At 37.9% G+C, this 27,361-nt stretch overlaps 1 protein-coding gene across 1 annotated transcript; it reads left to right on the forward strand.

Annotated features, from left to right (window-relative positions):
• The first annotated feature begins 4,344 nt into the window (after positions 1 to 4,344).
• LOC132428533 (cytochrome c 2) lies at positions 4,345 to 26,985 on the forward strand. Its single transcript, XM_060016530.1, has 2 exons — positions 4,345 to 4,513; positions 26,586 to 26,985. The coding sequence occupies exons 1-2, from the start codon at positions 4,345 to 4,347 to the stop codon at positions 26,732 to 26,734; spliced, it is 318 nt and encodes a 105-aa protein (XP_059872513.1). The 3' UTR covers positions 26,735 to 26,985.
• Positions 26,986 to 27,361: the final 376 nt, after the last annotated feature.

A 27,361-nucleotide genomic window follows, 5' to 3' on the forward strand; every position in this document is an offset into this window, starting at 1 on the left:
AAACCAGAATGAGAAATATTGGGTAATGCTGAGAAAGCAAAATTTCTTTACCATTTAATCATGTGAAATACCACATATTCAATGAAAATAAGAAATTTACTTATGTTACTAAATTATAGTAAATATATCTTTCTTTGACTTGTCTGTTTATTTTAAACAGATTTATTGAGATATAATTCAAATATCACACAATTCACCCATTTAAAGTGTTCACTTAAATGGTTTTTAGTATTCACAGAGTTGTGCAACCATCACCACAATTGTAGAACATTTTCATCACTCAATAATGACAGATTTGTCATGTTTCAAATCATATAAAATCACATTTGAACATGAATCACATGTAACTAAAACAGCTGAAAATTCTGAGATTTGAAAGGATGATTATTAATTTGTCTTATATTAGAGAAAAGATATGCTGGGCCTTTGCAGATTAAATTAAATAAAACACATAGCCTGTAATGCACAATTATTAGAATAATAAACACATTAGAATGATAGACACTGAATTTCACATGAAATTCAGATTTCCCTTGAAATTTTTTCTTCTGAAGTTCTCACTAATTTTTTTTTAAAAATGAGAGATTATATTGTAACTTATTTTTGAAATGCAAGGATAAAATAGTAAATTCTTGTCATTGTTTTACAAAATTTCTCCAAACTATGATCTATTTACAATGAGGCTTATTGGTTATTGAGATTAGTCATCATACATTATATTTAAGTAAAAATGTTTTGCCTGATTTGCACATTTTTACTAGATTTTACCACTGATATTTGTTGGTGATCAATTAGTAACTTTGAGATTGTTCTGTAGGAATATGGTCCAGAGTATCCATTTTTTTCCCATCCTGTAAGGCTACTGGCTACTGATAATATATGCAAGCACATAGCCTGGCTTGTGGTAGCTACTCAATAAATAATAGTCTCCTTTTATTTCTTGAGTTTGAATGCTTTGTTTGAGTTTGAGAATAATATTTAACACCAGATTTTTTTCCCCCTTTTGATTCAATTTGATGAAATACATCTTTTAAATATGTAGCTCACAGGACAGAACACATAGGTATCACTTGGAGTAGTTTCATTCAACCATCTGGTAATTGTGGCTATTAAAATTAATTAAAATAAAAAAAAATCAGTCGCATTAGTCACACCTCAAGGGCTCAAAGTTACTTGCGGCTAGTAGACAGTGTCCACGCTGAATATTTCCATCATGGCAGAAAGTTGTATTGGACAGAGCTCCAGAGAACAAGAATATGGGTAAATCTCACACTTACCTATTACACAAAATTTAATAAATTATTTTAATATTCCTATTTCTCTGCTACAGCCTTACCACTCACATCTCACTGAATTAATTATGTAACCACAGGTAAACTACTTTTCCTTCTCACGTTTTCCTAAACACGACTTTGACTTTCTTACGTTTCTGCCTTCAATACCCTCGTCTTCTTATAGCTTTCCCAGTCCTCTCCTTTATATCTTCCTCCCTCGCTCATTCTCTCTCTGTTTCTATTCATACTCTATTCTGCTCTTTTGGCGATTAACGAGCAGCTTGCAACCTCGCTGTCCGTTCTTGTATTATTGCACTTTTTATGTAGCTCATTTATAATGATTTAACTTTTAATGTACTTAAATCTTGCCCCAGCTGGATTATAACTCATAGAAAATTGGCGCTTCAGGTCAGTGTTTGTCCTTACGAGTTGCTTGGCACCGTGTCTTGCCCACAGAATAAGTAGTTGCCTTATTCATTTATTGACGTGATTTGACTCCCGCAATCAAATACTAACGGACCATTCATAAAACATTGGATTCCTACTTCAAGCAAGAGCTGGTACATATTGTGAATATACATAGATAATTTAACTCTTCAGTTAGGTAAAAGTGAAACAAACAAAGCCGGACCCTTACTCTGTCACGTTTACACTCAGTCACTGACGGCTCGGCAGCGCGAAGCTTTAGGCCCCTGCGAGAATTGCGATTCCGTGGGATTTGGGAGCCAATCAGCAGTGCCGATGGAGCCCCGCCTACCACTGGCTGGCGTCCACCAGAAGCACATGCAGGCCCGGCGTTTCAGTGCGGCTTTACCAGGCGCTGCAGCCGCCGGGCAGCCAGACTTGAACTTGGGGCGCACGCTTTGGCCGAGCCGCCGCCGCACAGTTGGCGTTAAAGGTTCTCTGGGGAAGCGGAGGACGGAGCAGCTGGCCCTGTGGTAAGTATGGGACTAGGTAGGAGGGGGTGGGCCGGGCCCTCATGTGATCTGAGCACTGGTTATGGGCCATGATGCAATTTGGGCCTGGGTTCACTCAGAGAGGAGGATCCAACCGTTTGGTTAGTAAGAAGCTCGCCTTAGCCCCAGCGAGGTGGGGCCTGGGTACCCCTGAAAGTGCTACAGAAGACAGTATCTAGAGAGGGACCTCTCTGCAGCAGCCTTTCTTTCTTTCTTTTTTTTTTTTTTTTGCGATACGCGGGCCTCTCACAGCTGTGGCCTCTCCCGTTGCGGAGCACAGGCTCCAGACGCGCAGGCTCAGCGGCCATGGCTCACGGGCCCAGCCGCTCCGCGGCATGTGGGATCTTCCCGGGCCCGGGCACGAGCCCGTGTCCCCTGCATCGGCAGGCGGACTCCCAACCACTGCACCACCAGAGAAGCCCCTCGGTTGAGTTTTGAAGGTAAAAATGTGCTTAGAACTGTACTGTCAAGAATTAGGTATTTTAGTTATTTATGTAACAGTAACCCTTATGTGGAATCCATTCCCATTCCCACCTCCCCCGCAACCATTCTTTAAAGAATACAAACTGCAGGAAAACAAAACCCAGGTACTGCATTTTAAACTAAATTTTTTTCAATAAGTTAAAATTATTTTGGTTTTTGTATCATTTTGGATGGAAGAGGCATTTATTTAGGTACATAACAGAGTTTTTGGCAGTCTTTTTTTTTTTGCGATACGTGGGCCTCTCACAGCTGTGGCCTCTCCCGTTGCGCAGCATAGGCTCCAGACGCGCAGGCTCAGCGGACATGGCTCACGGGCCCAGCTGCTCCGCGGCATGCGGGATCTTCCCGGACCGGGGCATGAACCCGTTTCTCCTGCATCAGCAGGCGGATTCTCAACCACTGCGCCACCAGGGAAGCCCTGGCAGTCTCTTTTTAAAATTGTTTTTTATTATTTGTAAGAATTCTTTATTTTATTTATTTATTTATTTAAATTTATTTTTGGCCGCATTGGGTCTTCATTGCTGTGCGTGGGCTTTCTCCAGTTGCAGCGAGTGGGGTCTACTCCTCGTTGTGGTACTAGGGCGTCTCTTTGTGGTGGCTTCCCTTGTTGCGGATCCTGGGCTCTAGGCGCGTGGGCTTCAGTAGTTGTGGCGTGTGGGCTCAGTAGTTGAGGCACGCAGGCTCCAGGGCACACAGGCTTCAGTTGTTGTGGTGTGCGTGCTCAGTAGTTGTGGCTCGCAGGCTCTAGAGTGCGGTCTCAGTAGTTGTGGTGCACGGACTTAGTTGCTTCGCAGCATGTGGGATCTTCCGGACCAGGAATCAAACCTGTGTCCCCTGCGTTGGCAGGCGGATTCTTAACCACTGTGCCACCAGGGAAACCCCGAGTTTTTGGCAGTCTTACCGAAATATCTTTAGGCAGAATTTATTGTGTATGTCTATCACTGTGTAACAAACCCCTCCTTACTTAGAACTGTATATTTTCTACTACATGTACTAATGCTGACTGAACTCAGTAATGTTTGATTGTTTTTAGGTAGTGCTTGATTTAGTCTGGTAGATTTGTTTACAGCTGAGAGTGTAAGGTAAATAGGAAATTATGTATTACATGTAGCTTGCTGTGGCCTCATTTCTATATGGTTTTTTATAGTTTTGTCTATTATTGCAGGCATGTAAATAATCATAATAAATATCATATTTAATCACCTTTCCAATTTGTTATGTGATTATTTTTAAGTAAGGGAATACCAATTTAGACATATATGCTTCACGTCATTGTTTGCACCTCTACTTTTTGGAAGTGAAAAGAAAAATAGAATATTGTTGTCTTAGGTAAATTACTGTAATTGTTTGAAGGCTGAAGGAAAACCAGGCTTATACCAACAGCAATTTCTGAAGTAGCAATGGCTAGAAATTCAAAATAAACCTGATAAGTGAGATGATTCTTTATAAAATTGGATGCTATGTTTGTGTTTTTGAGCACTCAGAATTTAAAGCATGTCTGCTTTAAATTATATTTTGGTTTAATATCATTAGTATTCACTTCAGTCAAAGTGATGAAATTCCTTTTTATCCAGCCTTGCAAATCAGATATTTTCTTTGGTTTGTGGTTTAATGTTTCATTGCAGAACAAAATGGCAAATGCTGAGGCAGGCAAGAAGATCTTTGTTCAAAAATATGCTCAGTGCCACACAGTGGAAAAAGGTGGAAAACACAAAACTGGTCCAAACCTCTGGGGCGTTTTTGGCAGAAAAACAGGACAAGCACCAGGATTTTCTTATACCGTTGCAAACAAAAACAAAGGTAAAAACTAGGCAGTTGTTGGAGAGAACCAGAAACTTTGTAGCAAAGAAGAAGCCACAGGATTTGATATAATAATTTCCCAATTTGCAGAATTAAAAATGAAATCCACATGTTTATATCATGGAAATATTGATTTATGTCATAAGATCTGTGTTTGGATAACTGGTCATCTTTATGATCAGAGAAATTAGTAATCCTCTGTGGCATAAGTTTTTTTGCCTATACAGGGAACTTCATTTTATGCAATACATATATCTTGAAAAAGCATGAGCTAAATTAAAAAAAATCAAATTATGTTTTAATGGCATAATGGCAATTTTTTATTTGTAGTAGTGATTCTTAGCAGGGTGTGGGGAATGTTATATAGTTTGAAAAAGTATATTCAATCATTTCTTTGTTGGTAGAAAGCGTGTAGATGACAGTTAATTTTAGGATTGAAATTCAAAATGGTTGCAAAAGACTAATATCTTTGCAAAGCAATTTATTACTCTTGGAGATATCTATATCTCTATATACTTACGTATATAATTAGCATTCACTTAAAAATAGGGTACAACTCTAGTTTTTAAGCTGTTCTTGGTGTACAGAATGGACTTGAGGACAAGGTGGGTGGGGAAGGGGAAGCTGGGATGAAGTGAGAGAGTGGCATGGACATATAGATACACTACCAAATGTAAAATAGATAGCTAATGGGAAGCAGCTGCATAGCACAGGGAGATCAGCTCGGTGCTTTGTGACCACCTAGAGGGGTGGGATAGGGAGGGTGGGAGGGAGACGCAAGAGGGAGGAGATATGGGAATATATGCATACATATAGCTGATTCACTTTGTTGTACAGCAGTAACTAGCACAACATTGTAAAGCAATTATACTCCAATAAAGATGTAAAATTAAAAAAAATTTGTTCTTGGTATCTCACCATTTCTTACAGGCCCAAATTTCAGATCACTACTACACCACTGTTTGGAAAGGTTTTTATTTTATTTTGTTTTGTGTTATTTTACTTTATTTATTTTTCTTTCTATTTTTCTAATTGAGATGAAATTCACATAACATACAATTAGCCATTTTAAAGTGTAAAATTCAGTAACATTTACTGTATTCACAGTGTTGTACAATCACCACCTCTCTTTAGTTTCAAAACTTTTTCATTATCCCAGAAGTATCCCTGTACCCATTAACTAATCACTTTCCATATCCCCCTACCCCCATCCTTTGGTAACCACTTATCTGCTGTCTCTATGGATTTGTCTACTCCAGATATTTCATATAAAAGGAATCATGTAATACATGATCTTTTATGTCTAGCTTCTTTTGCTTAGAATATTTTCAAGATTCATTGAAGTTGAAGCATGTATCAATATTTCATTCTTTTTTTATGGCTGAATACTATTCCATTGTATGTATATATCACAATTTGTTTATCCATTCATCAGTTGATAGACATTTGGATTGTTTCCACCTTTTACCTGTTGTGAATAGTGCTACTATGAACATTTGTGAAAAAGTGTTTAAGTCCCTGTTTTCAGTTACTTTAGATCTATACCTAGGAGTGGAATTGCTGAGTCAGTTAACTACGTTTAACTTTTTGAGGAAAGGTCAGATTGTTTTCCACAGTGGCTGTACCATTTTACTTTTCCATCAGCAGTGTAGGAGGATTCTTATTTCTCTGTATAGTCACCAACACTTGTTCTTTTCTTTTCTTTTCTTTCTTTTTCTTTTTTAATTGCCGTCCTAGTGGGTATGAAGTGGTGCCTGGTGAGTTTGCTTTGTATTTCCTTAATGATCCATAATACTGAGCATTGTTTCATGTGCTTGTTGGCCATTTGTATACTTTCTTTGGAAAAATGTCTGTTTATATTCTCTCCCCATTTTTTATTTGGGTTGTTTGCCTCTGTTGTCGAGTTATAAGATTTTTTATGTATTCTGGACACTAAACCCTTATCCAATAAGTGACTTGTAAATATTTTCTCTTATTCTGTAGATTGTCTTCATTTTTTAAAATAATATCTTTTGATGAACAGTGATTTTTAATTTGTATGAATGCCATTTATCTATTTTTGTTGTTGATGTTGCTTGTGTTTGGGTGTAAAATCTGAGAATCTATCATGAAATCTAAGGTCATAAAGATTTACCCTATGTTTTCTTCTAATAGTTTTATAGTTTTATCTCATATTGATATTTAGGTTACTGACCTACTTTTAATTAACCAAAATTAATTATCATTAATTTTTTATATAGAGTGAGGTAGTGGTCCAACTTCATTCTTTTGCATGTGGTTATCTAGTGTTCCTAGCACCATTTGTTGAAGAGATTCTTTTACGGTTGAATTGTTAAAAATCATTTTACAGCCTTGTTGAAAATCAGTTGGCCATATATGTTAGGGTTTACTTCTGGACTTTCAATTCTCTTTCATTTGTCTGTACATCTTTTCTTATACTAGTGCTACACTGTTTTGATTACTGTAGCTTTGTAGTAAATTTTGAAATTGGGAAGGGTGAGCCCTCCAACTGTGTTTTTATTTTTCAGTATTGTTTTGGCTATTCAGGGCCCTTTGCAATTCCATGAGTTTGAAGATCACCTTTTCCATTTCTGCAAAAAAGGCCTATGGAATTTTGATAGAGCTTGTATTGTATCTGAAGATTGCTTTGGGGAGTATTGCCATTTTAACACTATTAATGTTACATTCTGTGAACGTGGGATGCCTTTCCTATTATTTAGGTCTTCTTAAATTTAGCAGTATTTCGTAATTTGCAGTGTGCAAGTCTTTCACCTTCTTGATTAAATTTATTTCTACCTATTTTATTCTTTTAGGTACTATTATTAATAGAATTGTTTTTAAAATTTCCTTTTCAGATTGTTCACTGCTTGTGTGTAGAAACAGCTGATCTTTGTATGTTGATCTTGTGCTGTGCAACTTTGCTAAATTCATTTATTAGCTCTAGTAGATTTTCTGTGGATTCTTTACAATTTTCTATATAGAGAATTATGTCACCTGTGAATAGAGATAGTTTTAGTTCTTCCTTTCCAATCTGAGTAGCTTTTATTTCTTATTCTTCCCTAATTGCTTTGGCTAGGACTTACGGTAGAATTCTGAATAGCTCTGGGGAGAGTGAGCATCTTTGTTTTGTCTTGTTTGTTTTTTGGTTTCTTTTTAAATTAATTTATTTATTTTTGGCTGCGTTCAGTCTTTGTTGCTGTGCATGGGCTTTCTCTAGTTGAGGCAAGCGGGGGTTACTCTTTGTTGCGGTGTGTGGGCTTCTTGTTGCAGTAGCTTCTCGTGTTGTGGAGCATGGGCTCTAGGCATGTGGGCTTCATTAGTTGTGGCACATGGGCTCAGTAGTTGTGGCCTACAGGCTGTAGAGCGCAGGCTCAGTAATTGTGGTGCATGGACTTAGTTGCTCTGCGGCACATGGGATCTTCCCGGACCAGGGATCAAACCCGTGTCCCCTGCATTGTCAGGCGGATTCTTAACCACTGTGCCACCAGGGAAGTCCTTTGTCTTGTTCTTGATCTTAGGGGGAGAGCTTTCAGTTTTTTACCTTGAATAAGGTGCTAGCTGTGGGTTTTCCATAAATCCTGTTTATCATGTTAAGCAAGGTCCCTTCTATTGCTGGATGTTTTTATCATGAATAGGTGTTGGATTTTGTTAAATGCTTTTTCTGCATCTGTTGAGATAATCATGTGTTTTTTTTTTCCTTTTGCTCTGTTAATGTGGTATATTATGTTGATTTTCTTATGTTGAACCATTCTTGCATTCCTGGGATAAATATCACTTGGTCATAGTGTGTTATTCTTTTAACAGTGCAGTTGGATTTAGCTTGCCAGTATTTTGTTGAGGATTTTTGCATTAGAGATATTGGTTTTTTAATTTTCTTGTGATGTCTTTATCTGGGTTTGGTGTTTGGAGAAGTTTTAAATATAAATTATTGGCAGCTGTAAGTCCTCTTCATAAGTGATTTGAATTTAGTATTTAAAAATTCCTTAATTGGTTTTTTAGTGCTTGTATAGACTAAAGTACCTCATTTGATTGAGCTTTGTAGACCATGTTGCAGGAGAAAGGCTTTCATAAGGTGAGTTGGCATCTTGTGCATTATTTTTTGAGTGCACGTATAGTAGCTTACACTTTGTCAAAAGAGGGATTCTACTTATTTCAACCTGTGTTAATGTTTCTAGTAAGATAGTGTTTGCAGTTCGTTTCAGCCTGTTGCGGTTTTTGTTTGTTTGCTTGTTTTTGTGAAACTTGTACAGGCATACCTTTATTAGACTTCTCAGATGTTGCAGGTTTGTGGCAACCCTGCACCAAGCAAGTCTCTCAATACTATTTTTCCAACAGCATTTGCTCACTTCGTGTCTCTGTCACATTTTGGTAATTCTCACAATATTTTAAACTTTTAAATTATTATTTTACTTGCTTTGATGATCTGTGATCAGCAGTCTTTTTTTTTTAACATCTTTATTGGAGTATAATTGATATGGTTCTTATTATGATTGCAAGACACACTTTACTTTAGCAACAGCCATCAGGAAACTTTGAAAAAAAACAAAGTTTATTACTCACATGTCCTGGAGGGTACACAGCATGTGTGGGGCTACCCAGTGTGGTATCAGGTAGAAAGAGAGCGTGGGCTTGGGCTTTTGCTTTTATTGGGGCTGAGAGTGGGGGGGCTGAGAGTGGGGTGCCTAGGGTTTTGTGGGTTCACTCTTTATTGGTGAATTTAAAATATAAAAGCAGGAATTAAAGCATGGGAAGGGAAAAAGCAAGGCAGTCAATCAAATGGTCAGTTATATGGGTCTGCCTTTCTGAAAAAAGGGAACTTCATGGGTGGGCATCCTTGCTCTTTATCTACTTTTATAGCTGGCAGTGCATTTATTCAAGATGGATGTATTTGAAGGGGATGCCTCAGCAATTAAAAGTTTAATGTCCAGCACTTACATTACAATCAAAAAGGCTAATTGTCGGTTACTTACACTACAGATAGATAAGATGTAAAGAAATTTTTGTTACCTGGAATTTTTGGGAAAGAAACCTTATAGATAGTCAAATGGTTTGGTTAAAACAAAGTTCACACATGTCTAGATTGTCAGTTTTTTTGTGTATGTGAAAATAAGATACTTTGCATTTTCTCAAAGCCTTGAGAGCAATACAGTTTAGTAGGATGGAGGGCTGGCAAAGCCATTTGTTCCTAGACTTGGGTGTCCAAGCAAACTAGGTTGGTGTGGGGAGTATATGGTAAGTCTGTTTTAGAGCACTACTACTACATCTTAGCATTTGAGGATGGTAATAGTTTCCTAGGGCTCCTGTAACCAAGTACTATAAATTAGGTGGCTTAAAATAGTGAAAATTTATGGTTTCATAGTTCTGGAGGCTAGAAGTGCAAAATCAAGTTGTTGGCAGGGCCATACTCTTTCTGAAACCTGAGGGCAATCTTCCCTTGCTTCTTCCTAGCTTCTGGTGGTTTGCCAGTAAACTTTGTGTTTTGGGCCTACAGCTGCATAACTCTAGTCTCTACCTTCATTGTCATATTGTCCCAATGTGTCTCTGTCTTTACGTGGCCTTCTTACAAGGATAATAGTAAAATTGGATTGAGAGACCTATCTTACTCAGTGTGACCTCTTTTCAACTTAACTAAACACACCTGCAATGACCTTATTTCCAAATAAAGCCACATTCTGAGGTACCAGGGGTTAGGGTCTCAACATAACTTTATTCAGGGGGCACCCACAGTAAAGGACCACATATATATCAAATAAATACTTAGATAATTTATAAAAATACTTATATTAAAACAACATAAAATAAAATTTAATCTTTGTCAAGTCAAGCATGTTTATCACCTTCTTAAACATCAGTGTAGTTGTTAGTAATACAATATCATTGTATTTAGTATATGCAGAAATGCTGGTTAGTAGATACTCTATAATAAAGAATTGTCTGGTCTTTGTCTCAGGTTCCTGGGAGGGATCTCTAAAACCTTGGAATTTTCCAGTGATAGGAGCATTTGTTACTCAGGGTTGGGTTCTGGGACTACAGCCTGTGTTTATGCTAATGAGATGACTTGTGGTAGGCTCCTTGATAGTTTCAGGATGAGGGCTGGGCAACCTGGAAAGACCAACCATGTAATTAGAGAATTGAGGCTTTGGGCTAGGTGATATCAGTCTGACCTCCAAGGATAGAGGACAGGGGCTGGAGATTGAGTTCAAGCACATGGCTAGTGATTCAGTCAATCATGCCTACGTAATGAAACCCCAATAAAAACTCTGGCCACTTTCAACTTGAAGCTCTACTTGAGCTTCCTGGTTGGTAAACACATCAATGTACTGGAGGGGAATGAGTCATGATTCCACAGGGCCAGGGCCAGGAACCTCTGTGTTTGTGAGTTTCCCAGACCTCACCATCTGGGTCTCTTCATTTAGCTGGTACTGATTTATATCCTTTATAGTAAAACTGTAATTTTTAAGTAGTGCTTTCCTGAGTTCTGTGAGTTGTTCTTGCAAATTATAAAACCTAAGGGAGTCCTGGGAACCCTTAAATTTATAGTCAGTTGGTTAGAAGTTTGGATGGGCTGGGGACCCTGAACTTGCAGCTGGTGTCTGAAGTGAGGCAGTCTTGTTGGGGACTTTGGCGTCTGTGCTAACTCCAGGCAGTTAGTATGAGAATGGAATTGCATTTATTGCAGTAGGATTTACAATTGATAGACTATTGAATAAATCAGTCTTAAACTTGCATTTATTGTATGCATTTATATGGCTCTTTAACTTTTAAAGTAATATTTTTCTATAGTGTCATTTTATTATTTTATTATCCAATTATAAGAGCAGTCAACTTTTGAAGTCCTGATTTTTAGAACAGTTATAACCTAACATTTGTCCCTCTAGCTGCCAATATGTTAAAGACTTTTTTGCTTATTAACATTGATTTAAAATCATATTAAAGCTTATTATAAATATATCTTTTATTATAGGTTTTTATCAAAGATAAAAGGCTGTATACGGCTTGGCTTTAACATTATTTAATAATTAGAAATAAAATTTTCCAGAGTCAGATTGTTTAATTAATACTTATGACTTATTTGGGGATATAATATTATTTGTTAGTTCTACTAATGAAATAAGAATAATAAGTAGCAGAATGAAATTGAACTCTTATTGTTCACCACTGACAAAAATTAATTTGAAATGGATTAAAGATTTAAACATAAGACCAGAAACCATAAAACTTCTAGAAGAAAACATAGGGAAAAGTTCCTTTACATTGGTCTTGACAGTGATTTTCTGGATATCACACCAAAAGCACAAACAACAAGAGCAAAAATAAATAAATGGGACTAACTAAACTAAAAAGCTTCTGCACATCAAAAGAAACAGTCAATAAAATTAAAAGGCAACCTACTGAATGGGAGAACATATTTGCAAATCATATATCTGATAAGGGGTAAATATCTAAAATATATAAAGAACTCATACAACTCAATAGAGGAAAAACCAACCAGATTAAAAAATGTACAGAGGAACTGAATAGACATTTTTCCAAAGAAGACATATAGATGGCCAACAGATACATGAAAAGGTACACATCATTACTAATAATCACGGCAATGCAAGTGAGATGATCACCTTACACCTGTTAGAATGGCTATTATCAAAAGACAGGAAATAGCAATTATTGGGAAGGATGTGGAGGAAAGGGAACCCTTTTACACTGTTGGTGGGAATGCAAATTGGTAAGCCACTGTGGAAAACAATATGTAGTTTCCTCAAAAAGTTAAAAATAGACCTACCATATGATCCAGTAATCCCACTTCTGGGTATATATTCAAAGGAAATGAAAGCAGAATCTTGAAGAGATATCTGCACCACCATGTTCATTACAGGATTATTTACAATAGCCAAGATATTGAAATATCCTAAGAGTCCATCAGTGGATGAATGAATAAAGAAGATGTACTGTATATACACAATAGAATATTATTCAACCATGAGAAAGAAAGAAATCCTGCTATTTACAACAACTTGGATGAACCTTGAGGGCATTATGCTAAGTGAAATAAGTCAGACAGAGAAAGACAAATACTGTATAATACCACTTACATGTGGAATCTAAAAAAGCCAAGCTTAGAAAAATTGAAAGTAGAGGGGTAGTGACCAGGGGTGGGGAGTTAGGGTAATGGGGAGATATTTGTCAAAGGGTACAAACTTCCAGCTATAGGATTAACAAGTTCTGGGTATCTGATGTATAACATGGTGATTATAGCTAATAATACTGTATTATATACTTGAAAGTTGCTAAGAGAGTATATCTTAAATGTTCTCACTACAAAGAAGAAATGGTAATCATGTGATGGGGTGGAGGTTTCTGCTAATGCTATGGTGGTAATGATTTTGCAATATGTAAGTGTATCAAATTAACATATTGTACACCTTAAGCTTATAGAATGTTATATATCAATTATATCTCAGTAAAGCTGGAAAAAATAATGTAAGTAGCTTACTAGGTTAATTGAACAGGATTTTAAAATAATATTATTTAGAATAAATAAAGATTTAAAAAATACTTTAGGACAGCTTGATCAAAGACAGACTTGATAAGAAGAGCCAAGAAGTCAGTGGTTCAGTTTTAATACAAATTGTGGAAAACTGTCAGCCGTAGTTTATTTTCCATGTATGGTGTTGGAAATAATTAGACCATTTTAGTTTTCAAAAGAATAAGGAAATTCTCATATTTTAAAGACGATTGTTCCATATGACTTGCTTAGAGTATAGTTTTACAAAATTCATGATTGTGGCAATAATTTTATATAGTGTGGTTTAAAAAAATTGTAGCTAAATATGTATAACATAACATTTACCATTTTAACCATTTTAAAGTGTACAGTTCTGTAGCATTAAGCACATTCACATTGTTCTGCAGCCATCGCCACCATCCATCTCCAGAAGTTTTTTATCTTTCCAAACTGAAACTCTGTACCCATTAAACAGGCCCTCGAAACCCCCATTCTGTTTTGTCTCTGAATTTGACTACTCTAGGTACCTCATATAAATGTAGTCACATGGTATTTGTCTTCTTGTGACTAGCTGATTTCATGTAGCATAATGTCTTTAGGGTTTATTCATGTTGTACCATGTGTCATAATTTCCGTCCATTTAAAGGCTATATGATATTCCATTGTATGTATATACCACATTTTGTTTATCAATCAGTGGACACTCTGGTTACGTCCAGTTTTGGCTATTATGAATAATGATGCTATGAACACAGGATATAAATATTTGTTCATGTTCCTGCTTTCACTTCCTTTGGATGTAATACCCAGAAGTGGAATTGCTGAATCATATGAAAATTTTGAGTTTAATTTTTTGAGAAATAGCTTGTACCATTTTCCATAAGGGCTCTATCATTTTATGTTCCCACCAGCAATACGTAAGGATTCCGAGTTCTCCACATCTCAGACAACATTTGTTATTTTGTTTTTTGTTTGTTTGTTTGTTGATAATAGCTTTCCTAATGGGTGTGAAGTGATATCTCCTTGTGGTTTTGGTTTGCATTTCCCTAAAGATTAGTGATGTTGAGCATCTGTATTTTTTTTTAAACATCTGTAAATGGATACAATTTTTCTTTTGAGAATAGTACTTTATACATATTATTGAATAACTATATGCTGTTTGCATTTTGGGGGCAATGATAATTGAAACAAATTGAATTAACTCATGATTTGCCCAGGGTTGTGTGCTAACAAGTGATATAACTAAGATTCAGACTCAGATCTTCTTCAGCCTTTGATGAAATCATATCATGGGGTTAACATATTAGCTGAACTAACATTATTATTATTATCTTTTTCCTTTTGTCATGTCAGATCTGTTAAAATAAGCAGTAGGACACATAAAATCATAAATGTACTAATAATTTAAAAAATATTTTGAAACCTATTTATATTATATGAAAATTCAGATAGTTTAAAAGGATACTTACCAGTATGAGTGATAGGAAATTATGTATATTCATGTCTCCCTATACTCCCCTATTCCTTTCCCTTTACCAACTAATTTTATATGGTAATATTATTCTTTATAATTTTAGTGGCTGTATTCATACTTTAAGTTATACTGTATGCCTCTATTATTTTATTTAACTACTTTAAGCAATATCTGTCTATTCTTCACTCTGAAGGATGAGAGAATCAAAGTGGTTATACAACCTCCAATTTTTTCATACTCTTTTTTTTTTTTTTTTTGCGGTACGCGGGCCTCTCACTGCTGTGGCCTTTCCCGTTGCGGAGCACAGGCTCCGGACGCGCAGGCCCAGCGGCCATGGCTCATGGGCCCAGCCGCTCCGCGGCATGCGGGATCCTCCCGGACTGGGGCACGAACCCGCGTCCCCTGCATCGGCGGGCGGAATCCCAACCACTGCGCCACCAGGGAAGCCCCAATTTTTTCATACTCTTAACTGAGCTACTTATGTTGTTATTTCTGATTTGACATGATACATATAATTTATATCCTATGTAACTATAATTACCACAGTTGCTTTAACATTTGTCCTACATTTAGATTGTATTAGTGCTTATTCCCAGCTTTTACCACAGTGTCTGTATTTACTTTTTGGTTGGTAGAAGACTATCTATCAGTAGTTATGCCAAGAAAGAATTAGTGGAACCATATTACTCCAGTTCTTGATGTTTGAAAAGATCGATGGATTCCCATTACACTTGAATTGTTTGGCTAGACGTAAAATGATTGGATGATACTTTTACTTCCTCAGGATTTTGTATGCTTCATGTTGAATTTTTCTTTGGAGAAATCTGAAGCCAGCCTGATTGTTTTCCATTATAAGTTACTTGTTTTTATTTTTATTTTACTCTTTTCCCCCTAAGTTTCAGTAAAATTCGTATTGAAATTTAGTAATTTACTAGGCTGTGTATAAGCCTTGATTGATCTGTTTCAGATTTTCCTGGACATGTGTTCTTCCCATTGGCAGATTCAGGACTTTTTTTTTTTCTTCTTAACATTTTTATTGGAGTATAATTGCTTTACAATGGTGTGTTAGTTTCTGCTTTATAACAAAGTGAATCAGTTATACATATACATATATCCCCATATCTCTTCCCTCTTGCATCTCCCTCCCTCCCACCCTACCTATCCCACCCTTCTAGCTGGTCACAAAGCACCGAACTGATCTCCCTGTGCTATGTTTCCCACTGGCTATCTATTTTACATTTGGTAGTGTATATATGTTCTGTATACACTACCACTCTCTCACTTTGTCCCAGCTTACCCTTCCCCCTCCCCGTGTCCTCAAGCCCATTCTCTAGTAGGTCTGCGTCTTTCTTCCCGTCTTGCCCCTAGGTTCTTCATGACCACTTTTTTTTTTTTTTTAGATTTCATATATATGTGTTAGCACACGGTATTTGTTTTACTCTTTCTGACTTACTTCACACTGTATGACAGACTCTAGGTCCATCCACCTCACTACAAGTAACTCAATTTTGTTTCTTTATATGGCTGAGTAATATTCCATTGTATATATGTGCCACATCTTCTTTATCCATTCATCTGTCAATGGACACTTAGGTTGCTTCCATGTGCTGGCTATTGTAAACAGAGCTGCAATGAACATTGTGGTACATGACTCTTTTTGAATTATGGTTTTCTCAGAGTATATGCCCAGTAGTGGGATTGCTGGGTCATATGGTAGTTCTATTTGTAGCTTTTTAAGGAACCTCCATACTGTTCTCCATAGTGGCTGTATCAATTTACATTCCCACCAACAGTGTATGAGGGTTCCCTTTTCTCCACACCCTACACCCTCTCCAGCATTTATTGTTTGTAGATTTTTTGATGATGGCCATTCTGACCGGTGTGAGATGATATCTCATTGTAGTTTTGATTTACATTTCTCTAATGATTAATGATGTTGAGCATTCTTTCATGTGTTTGTTGGCAATCTGTATATCTTCTTTGGAGAAATGTCTATTTAGGTCTTCTGCCCATTTTTGGATTGAGTTGTTTGTTTTTAAGGACTTTTATTTTTGAAAGTTTTCTTGAATTATATGTTTTAATAATTTTATACTATTTCATTTGTTTTTATTAAATCTTACTTGGGCCATCAATTGTGCATATTTGGGATATCTGTTGTCTAAATGTCTTCTATTTCTGTTATTTTTCCTATGACTGTTTTAAACTTTTTATTTTCATTTTGTTTTTATCAATATTTTCAAGCCTGATTGTGCTATCAGTAGTATCTATTCTTTTTGCTGTTATTTATGTCTTTCTGTTTTATCATCTCCTTGAACCTTTGTAGCTCTGCTATAAGCCCTTGATTTATAAAGACCTTTTTTTTTTAGCTGATAAGTTATTTTTTTTGGTCTTTATTGGAGTATAATTGATTTACAATGTTGTGTTAGTTTCTGCTGTACAACAAAGTGAATCAGCTATATGTATACATCTATCCCCATATCCCCTCCCTCTCGAGCCTCCCACCCTCCCTATCCCAGCCCTCTCGGTCGTCACAAAACATTGAGCTGATCTCACTGTGCTACGCAGCAGCTTCCCACTAGCCATCCATTTTACATTTGGTAGTGTATATATGACAATGCTACTCTTTCATTTCATCCCAGCTTCCCCTTCCTCACGTGTGTCCTCAAGTCCGTTCTCTACATGTCTTTATTTCTGCCTTGCCACTAGGTTCATCAGTACCGTCTTTTAATTTATTTACTTTTATTTATTTAATTTTATTTTTTAACATCTTCATTGGAGTATAATTGCTTTACAATGGTGTGTTAGTTTCTGCTATATAACAAAGTGAGTCAGCTATACATATACATATATCACCATATCCCCTCTCTCTTGCATCTCCCTCCCACCATCCCTGTGCCACCCCTCTAGGTGGTCACAAAGAACCAAGCTGATCTCCCTGTGTGATGCGACTGCTTCCTACAAGCTATCTGTTTTATGTTTGGTAGTGTATATATGTCCATGCTACTCTCTCACGCCATCCCAGCTTACCCTTCCCCCTCCCTGTGTCCTCAAGTCCATTCTCTATGTCTGTGTCTTTATTCCTGTCCGGCCCCTAGGTTATTCAGAACCATTTTCTTTTTTTTAGATTCCATATATATGTGTTAGCATACGGTATTTGTTTTTCTCTTTCTAACTTACTTTACACTGTATGACAGACTCTAGGTCCATCCATCTCACTACAAATAACTCAGTTTCCTTTCTTTTTATGGCTGAGTAATATTCTATTGTACATATATGCCACATCTTCTTTATCCATTCATCTGTCGATGGACACTTAGGTTGCTTCCATGACCTGGCTATTGTAAATAGAGCTGCAATGATCATTGTGTTACATGACACTTTCTAAATTATGGTTTTCTCAGGGTATATGCCCAGTAGTGGAATTGCTGGGTCATATGGTAGTTCTATCTTTAGTTTTTTACTGTCCTCCATTCCCACCAACAATGCAAGAGGGTTCCCTTTTCTCCACACCGTCTCCAGCATTTATTGTTTGTAGATTTTTTGATGATAGCCATTCTGACTGGTGTGAGGTGATACCTCATTGTAGTTTTGATTTGTATTTCTGTAATGATTAGTGATGTTGAGCATCCTTTCATGTTTTTGTTGGGAGTCTGTATATCTTCTTTGGAGAAAAGTCTATTTAGGTCTACTGCCCAGTTTAGGATTGGGTTGTTTCTTTTTTTGATATTGAGCTGCACTAGCTGCTTGTATATTTTGGAGATTAATCTTTTGTCAGTTGCTTCATTTGCAAATATTTTCTCCCATTCTGAGGGTTGTTTTTTCGTCCTGTTTATGGTTTCCTTTGCTGTGCAAAAGCTTTGACGTTTCAATAGGTCCTATTTGTTTAGTTTTATTTTTATTTCCACTTCTCTAGGAGATGGGTCAAAAGGGTTCCTGCTGTGATTTATGTCATAGAGTGTTCTGCCTATGTTTTCCTCTAAGAGTTTCATAGTGTCTGGCCTTACATTTAGGTTTTTAATCCATTTTGAGTTTATTCTTGTATATAATGTTAGGGAGTGTTCTAATTTCATTCTTTTACATGGAGCTGTCCAGTTTTGCCAGAACCACTTATTGAAGAGGCTGTCTTTTCTCCATTGTATAGTCTTGCCTCCTTTCTCAAAGATAAGGTGACCATATGTGTGTGGGTTTATCTCAGCTTTCTTTCCTGTTCTATTGATCTATACTTCTGTTTTTGTGCCAGTACCATACTGTCTTGATTACTGTAGCTTTGTAGTATAGTTGGAAGTCAGGGAGCCTGATTGCTCCAGCTCCATGTTTCTTTCTCAAGATTGCTTTGGCTTTTCGGGATCTTTTGTGTTTCCATACGAATTGTGAAATTTTTTGTTCTACTTCTGTGAAAAATGCCATTTGATAGTTTGATAGGTATTGCATTGAATCTGTAGATTGCTTTGGGTAGTAGAGTCATTTTCACAATGTTGATTCTTCCAATCCAAGAACATGGTATATCTCTCCATCTGTTTGGATCATCTTTAATTTCTTTCATCAGTGTCTTATAGTTTTCTGCATACGGGTCTTTTGTCTCCTTAGGTAGGTTTATTCCTAGGTATTTTATTTTTTTTGTTGCAGTGGTAAATGGGAGTGTTTCCTTAATTTCTCTGTCAGATTTTTCATAATTAGTGTATAGGAATGCAAGAGATTTCTGTGCATTAATTTTGTATCCTGCTACTTTACCAAATTCATTGATTAGCTCTAGTAATTTTCTGGTAGCATTGTTAGGATTCTCCTTGTACAGGATCATGTCATCTGCAAACAGTGACAGTTTTACTTTTCTTTTCTGATTTGGATTCCTTTAATTTCTGTTGCTTCTCCGATTTCTGTGGCTAAAACTTCCAAACTTTGTTGAATAATAGTGGTGAGAGTGGGCAACCTTGTCTTTTTCCTGATCTTATTAGAAATGGTTTCAGTTTTTCACCATTGAGAATGATGTTGGCTGTGGGTTTGTCATATATGGCCTTTATTATGTTGAGGTAAGTTCCCTCTATGCCTACTCTCTGGAGGGTTTTTATCATAAATGGGTGTAGAATTTTGTCAAAAGCTTTTTCTGCATCTATTGAGATGATCATATGGTTTTTCTCCTTCAATTTGTTAATATGGTTTATCACATTGATTGATTTGCATACATTGAAGATTCCTTGTGTTCCTGGCATAAATCCCACTTGATCATGGTGTATGATCCTTTTAATGTGTTGTTGGATTCTGTTTGCTAGTATTTTGTTGAGGATTTTTGCATCTATGTTCATCAGTGATATTGGCCTGTAGGTTTCTCTTTTTGTGACATCTTTGTCTGGTTTTGGTATCAGGGTGATGGGGGCCTGTAGAATGAGTTTGGGAGTGTTCCTCCCTCTGCTATATTTTGGAAGAGTGTGAGAAGGATAAGTGTTAGGTCTTCTGAATGTTTGATAGAATTTGCCTGTGAAGCCATCTGGTCCTGGGCTTTTGTTTGTTGGAAGATTTTTAATCACAGTTTCAATTTCAGTGCTTGTGATTGGTCTGTTTATATTTTCTATTTCTTCCTGGTTCAGTCTCGGAAGGTTGTGCTTTTCTAAGAATTTGTCCATGTCTTCCAGGGTTTCCAATTTTTTGGCATATAGTTACTTGTAGTAATCTCTTATAATCATTTGTATTTCTACAGTGGCTGTTTTTACTTGGCCTTTTTCATTTTCTAATTCTGTTGATTTGTCTCTTCTCCCTTTCTTTCTTGATGAGTCTCACTAGTGGTTTATCAATTTTGTTTATCTTCTCAAAGAACCAGCTTTTAGTTTTATTGATCTTTGCTATTGTTTCCTTCATTTATTTCTGATCTGATCTTTATGATTTCTTTCTTTCTGCTGACATTGGGGTTTTTTTGTTCTTCTTTCTCTAATTGCTTTAGGTGTAAGGTTAGGTTGTTCATTTGAGATGTTTCTTGTTTCTTAACATAGGATGGTATTGCTATAAACCTCCCTCTTAGAAGTGCTTTTGCTGCATCCCATACGTTTTGGGTCGTTGTGTTTTCGTTGTCATTTCTTTCTAGGTATTTTTTGATTTCCTTTTGGATTTCTTCAGTGATCTCTTGCTTATGTAGTAGTGTATTGTTTAGTCTCCATGTGTTTGTATTTTTTACAGTTTTTTTCCTGTAATTGATATCTAGTCTCACAGAATTATGGTCAGAAAAGTTACTTGATACGATTTCAGTTTTCTAAAATTTACCAAGTGTTGATTTGTGGCCCAAGGTATGATCTATTATGTGGAATGTTCCATGAGCCTTTGAGAAGAAAGTGTATTCTGTTGTTTTTGAATGGAATGTCCTATAAATATCAATTAAGTCCATCTTGTTTAATGTATCATTTAAAGCCTGTGTTTCCTTATTTATTTTCATTTTGGATGACCTGTCCTTTGGTGAAAGTGGGGTGTTAAAGTCCCCTACTATGATTGTGTTAATGTCAGTTTCCCCTTTTATGGCTGTTAGCGTTTGCCTTATGTATTGAGGTGTTCCTATATTGGGTGAATAAATATTTACAATTGTTATATCTTCTTGGATTAATCCCTTGATCATTATGTAGTGTCCTTCTTTGTCTCTTGTAATAGTCTTTTTTAAAGTCTATTTTGTTTGATATGAGAATTGCTGTTCCAGCTTTCTTTTGATTTCCATTTGCATGGAGTATCTTTTTCCATCCCCTCACTTTCAGTCTGTATGTGTCCCTAGGGCTGAAGTGGGTCTCTTGTAGACAGCATTAAACAGGTGGTATTTTTGTATCTATTCAGCCAGTCTGTGTCTTTTGGTTGGAGCATTTAATCTATTTACATTTTTGGTAGTTATTGATATGTATGTTCCTATTACCATTTTGTTAATTGTTTTGTGTGTGTAATTGTAGGTCTTTTCCTTCTCTGTGTTTCCTGTCTAGAGAAGTTCCTTTAGCATTTGTTGTAAATCTGGTTTGGTGTTGCTGAATTCTCTTTGCTTTTGCTTGTCTGTAAAGTTTTTCATTTCTCTGTCGAATCTGAAAGAGATCCTTGCTGGGTAGAGTAATCTTGGTTGTATCTTTTCCCCTTTCATCACTTTCTATATGTCCTTCCACTCCCTTCTGACTTGCAGAGTTTCTGCTGAAAGTTCAGCTGTTAACCGTATGGGGATTCCCTTGTATGTTATTTGTTGTTTTTCCCTTGCTGCTTTTAATATTTTTTCTTTGTATTTAATTTTTGATAGTTTGATTAATATGTGTCTTGGCGTGTTTCTCCTTGGATTTATCCTGTATGGGACTCTCGGCGCTTCCTGGTCTTGATTGATTATTTCCCTTCACATATTTGGGAAGTTTTCAAGTATAATCTCTTCGAATATTTTCTCAGTCCCTTTCTTTCTCTCTTCTTCTTCTGGGACCCCTGTAATTCGAATGTTGTTACATTTACTGTGTCCTAGAGGTCTCTGAGACTGTCTCAATTCTTTTCATTCTTTTTTCTTTTTTCTTCTCTGTGGTAGTTGTTTCCACTATTTTATCTTCCAGGTCACTTTTCTGTTCTTCTGCCTCAGTTATTCTGCTGTTGATTCCTTCTAGAGAATTTTTAATTCCATTTATTGTGTTGTTCATCATTGTTTGTTTGCTCTTTTGTTCTTCTAGGTCCTTGTTAAGCATTTCTTGTATTTTTTCAATGATTTTGGATCATCTTTACTATCATTATTCTGAATTCTTTTTCAGGTAAACTTCCTATTTCCTCTTCATTTGTTTGGTCTGGTGGGTTTTTACCTTGCTCCTTCAACTGCTGTGTATTTCTCTGTGTTCTCATTTTGCTTAACTTACTGTCTTTGGGGTCTCCTTTTCTCAAGCTGCACGTTCGTAGTTCTTTTTGTTTTTGGTGTCTGCCCCCAGTGGGTAAGGTTGTTTCAGTGGGTTGTGTAGGCTTCCTGGTGCAGGGGACTGGTGCCTGTTTTCTGGTGGATGGGGCTGGATCTTGTCTTTTTGGTGGGCAGGACCATGTCCGGTAGTGTGATTTGGGGTGTCTGTGACCTTATTATGATTTTAGGCAGCCTCTCTGCTAATGGGTGGGGTTGTGTTCCTGTCTTGCTAGTTGGTTGGCATAGTGTGTCCAGCACTGTAGCTTGCTTGTTGTTGAGTGGAGCTGGGTCTTAGCGTTGGGATGGAGATCTCTGGGTGAGCTTTGGCCGTTTGCTATTACATGGGGCTGGGAGGTCTTTGGTGGAGCAGTGTCCTGAACTCAGCTCTCCCACCTCAGAGGCTCAGGCCTGACACCTGGCCATAGCACGAAGACCTTGTCAGTCACACAGCTCAGAAGAAAAGGGAGAAAAAGAAAGATAGAAAAAAAGAAGAAAAGAAATAAAATAAAGTTATTAAAATAAAAAATATTGTTAAAAATTTAAAAAAGTAATAAAAGAAAGAAAGAAGCGAGAGACCAAACCAGAAAACAAATCTACCAATCATAACAAGCACTAAAAACTATACTAAGAAAAAATACTAGACAGGCAGAACCCTAGGACAGATGGTAAAAGCAAACCTATACAGAGAAAATCACACAAAGAAGAATACAGTTACACACTCACAAAAAGGGAAAAAGGAAAAAAATATATATATTTATAAAAAGAATAAAGGAAGAGAGCAACCAAATCAATAAACAAATCTGTCAATGATAGTAAGCTCTAAATACTAAACTAAGATAAACATAAAACTAGAAACAATTTAGATGCAGAAAGCAAACCCCCAAGTCTGTAGTTGCTCCCAAAGTCCATGGCCTCCGTTTTGGGATGATTCCTTGTCTATTCAGGTATTCCACAGATGCAGGGTACATCAAGGTGATTGTGGAGATTTAATCTGCTGCTCCTGAGGCTGCTGGGAGAAATTTCCCTTTGTCTTCTTGTTTGCACAGCTCCTGGGGTTCAGCTTTGCATTTGGCCCCGCCTCTGCATGTAGGTCGCCTGAAGGTGTCTGTTCCTGCTCAGACATTATGGGGTTAAAGTAGCAGCTGATTAAGGGGCTCTGGCTCCCTCAGGCCAGGGGGAGGGAGGGGTACGGAATGCGGGGCGAGCCTGAGGCTGCAGAGGCCGGCGTGATGTTGCTACAGCCTGAGGCGCGCCGTATGTTCGCCTCGAGAAGTGGTCCCTGGGTCATGGGACCCTGGCAGTGGCGGGCTGCACAGGCTTATGGATGGGGAGGTGTGGATACTGACCTGTGCTTGCACAGAGGCTTCTTGGTGGCTGCAGCAGCAGCCTTAGCATTTCATGCCCGTCCCTGGTGTCTGTGCTGATAGCCGCGGCTCGCCCAGTCACTGGAGCTTGTTTAGGCGGGGCTCTGAATCCCCTCTTCTTGCGCACCCCGAAACAGTGGTCTCTTGCCTCTTAGGCAGGTCCAGAGGTTTTCCTGGACTCCCTCCCAGCTAGCTGTGGCGCACTATCCTCCTTCAGGCTGTGTTCTTGCAGCCAACCCCAGTCCTCTCCCCGGGGTCTGACCTCCGAAGCCCGACCTCAGCTCCCAGCGCTGCCTGCCGTGGCGGGTGAGCAGACAAGCCTCTTGGGCTGGTGAGTGCTGGTCGGCACCGATTCTGTGTGCGGGAATCACTCTGCTTTGCCCTCAGCACCCCTGTTGCTGTGCTCTCCTCCATGGCTCCGAAGTTTCTCCCCCACCCCCCCCCCATCGTCTCCACCAGTGAAGGGGCTTCCTAGTGTGTGGAAACTTTTCCTCCTTCACAGCTCTCTCCCTGAGGTGCAGGTCCTGTCCCTGTTCTTTTTTTCTGTTTTTTCTTTTGCCCTACCCAGGTATGTGGGGAGTTTCTTGCCTTTTGGGAAGTCTGAGGTCTTCTACCAGCGTTCAGTAGGTGTTCTGTAGGTGCTGTTCCACATGTAGGTGTATTTTTTTTTTTTTTGTAGTACGCGGGCCTTTCACTGTTGTGGCCTCTCGCGTTGCGGATCACAGGCTCCAGGTGCGCAGGCTCAGCGGCCATGGCTCACGGGCCTAGCCGCTCCACAGCATGTGGGATCTTCCCGGACTGGGGTGTGAACCCATGTCCCCTGCATCGGCAGGCGGACTCTCAACCACTGCGCCACCAGGGAAGCCCTGTAGGTGTATTTTTGATGTGTTTGTGGGGAGGAAGGTGATCGCCACATCTTACTCCTCCGTCATCTTGAAAGTCTCCATATTTATTTATTTAAAAAAAATAAATTTATTTTCAAAAATAAATTTATTTATTTTTAAATATTTATTTATTTTTAAAAGTAAATTTATTTTTTAAAAATTTATTTATTTTTTAAAAATAAATTTACTTTTAAAAAATAAATTTATTTATCATTGGCTGCATTGGGTCCTTGTTGCTGTGCGTAGGCTTTCTGTAGTTGCACTGAGTGGGGGCTACTCTTTGTTGCAGTGCACTGGCTTCTCGTTGCAGTGGCTTCTCTTGTTGTGGAGCATGGGCTGTAGGCACAAAGGCTTCAGTAGCTGTGGCATGTGGGCTGAGTAGTTGTGTCTCACGAGCTCTAGAGCACAGGCTCAGTAGTTGTGGTGCGTGGGCTTAGTTGCTCTGCCGCAGGTGGGATTTTCCCGGGCCAGGGCCCGTGTCCCCTGCATTGGCAGGCAGATTCTTAACCACTGTGCCACCGGGGAAGTCCCAGTACCTCTTTTTAGATTCCATATATGTGCTTTAGCATACGGTATTTGTTTTTCTGTTTCTGACTTACTTCACTTTGTATGACAGACTCTAGGTCCGTCTACCTCATTACAAATAACAAAAACCTTTTCTGAATCCATGGGAATGTGCTCCTGATTTTTTCTGCTTGGTGTATATAATTTTTGTTGTGTATATTTCATTTAACTTTTTTTATATTACTTTCTGCTGTGTGTGTGTATGTTGTGTGTGTGTTTTCGGTACTCTTTCATGGTGATTCCTTTCTGATTACTACTCATCTTTTGATTAGGACAATTTGTTCTTGATTGGTTATTTGCAGAAGGACAGTAAGAGTGAGGATCTGAGTGTTCCAGTTGGTTATAAGATCCTCCTCACCCACAGTTATGTGTTAGAGCTATGTGTATGTGTATATGTTTGCTGCAGGGTTATTTGGCTCTTCAGCTGACAAAGACGGGCAGCTCCAGGGTTATCCAACACCTCAAGTTTCTCTTTTATCCTATTACAAGGTAGAATCTTTCTTTTAAAGATGTGTTTTCTTCTTTACTCCTGGCTCCCCTGGCCCTCCATGTTATCAAATTGAATTTAGGGAGACTTTCACAGCCAGCCAATATGTACTCTACTCTCTTTGGGCCCAACAGAGGGTTATGACTCTGCACCTCAGGATTTGTCACCTATTTTGGAGAACTTTTCTCTTCTTTAGAAATTAGTGAAAAGTGTCCTTTCACTCTGGTCCAGGTTTTATGTCCTTGGTAGTCTTCTAAGTGTATCAAGTTTGGTGGTAGAGGCACTCACTCAAAAATTTTATTGAAAGTGGAACTAGCATTTCTGTTTCTCTTTGTTCATGTTCTTTTCAACTGGCTTTAGAAAGGAAAAACGTTGGATGCAACCTCTCTCTCTCATTGTAAAACTGGATTCCTGAACTCATAGGTTTTTGTTAGAGATCCTGACAGAGGCAGCTTGGTGTGATTGGGAAAAAGAGAAACAAAAAAACATGGAAATATAAGTTACTAGTTACCAGTTCTTTACTCTGTATAGCCTTGTCATCTTAGGGTAAGTTATTATCCTCTCTTTGGGTCATCATTTACTCATCTGCAAAATGAGGATTTTGGTTAATTGATCTCTAAGATAGAAGGAATTCTCTGTGATTCTAGGAGGATGGCATACTGCTTAGGCCCAACATGTCTGGGTTGGTCATTGGTGTACCTTAGATAATCTTAAGCAGCATTGGATTTCTACAAAGAAGCCCAAGAGTAGATCACCGAAGACTAATTTTGGAATTTTCTTGTAGGTCAGAAACTAAGTATTCTCAGTTATAATAACCTTCCTACTGAGTCCAAGAGTAATCTTTTGTTCACAAATGTGTGTCACATCAGAAAGTAAACCTTACAAATGTAACTTCACAAACTTAAAACTTATTTTCACCTTTATAGGTGTTATCTGGGGAGAGGAGACTCTGATGGAATATTTGGAGAACCCAAAAAAATATATCCCTGGAACTAAAATGGTCTTTGCTGGTCTTAAAAAGAAGAGTGAGAGAGAAGATCTTATTGAGTATTTGAAACAGGCAACATCTTCATGAGATGCTCTTACAACTTAAAAATTATTAGTTATAAGCCAAATTTTTCCTATTTCAAATATTGCATGTTTGAAGAAGTCATATTTGACCTTTCCTGATCAGCTTGTAGTAAGTTTAACATTTTAAAATAAAAGTTGATTTTTTTTTTTTTTTTTTGCTGTACATGGGCCTCTCACTGTTGTGGCCTCTCCTGTTGCGGAGCACAGGCTCCGGATGCGCAGGCTCAGCGGCCATGGCTCACGGGCCCAGCCGCTCCGCGGCATGTGGGATCTTCCCGGACTGGGGCACGAACCTGCGTCCCCTGCATTGGCAGGCGGACTCTCAACCACTGTGCCACCAGGGAAGCCCAAAAGTTGATATTTTTGATTGTGTGTAATCTACTGATCAAATGTCCTTCAGAGTCTGAACTTGATTTTATCTGGTCGCTATGGATGTGGACAAGGTCAGGATGGAGGAAGAGAGGGAAGGAAACTGAAACATTGCTCTTCAGTAGTCTCTACATGCACAAATATTTTATAGGCCTAGCAACTGCTGTTGATGATGGAGATAGCTTCCACATACTTATTTCTCTGCAATTTAAATGTAAATATAGCAGACAGTAAGTTTAATTTTCATTAAGCTGTTTGGTTA

Source organism: Delphinus delphis, chromosome 7, assembly GCF_949987515.2.
Source record: "Delphinus delphis chromosome 7, mDelDel1.2, whole genome shotgun sequence".
In the NCBI taxonomy this organism is placed as follows: Eukaryota; Metazoa; Chordata; class Mammalia; order Artiodactyla; family Delphinidae; genus Delphinus; species Delphinus delphis.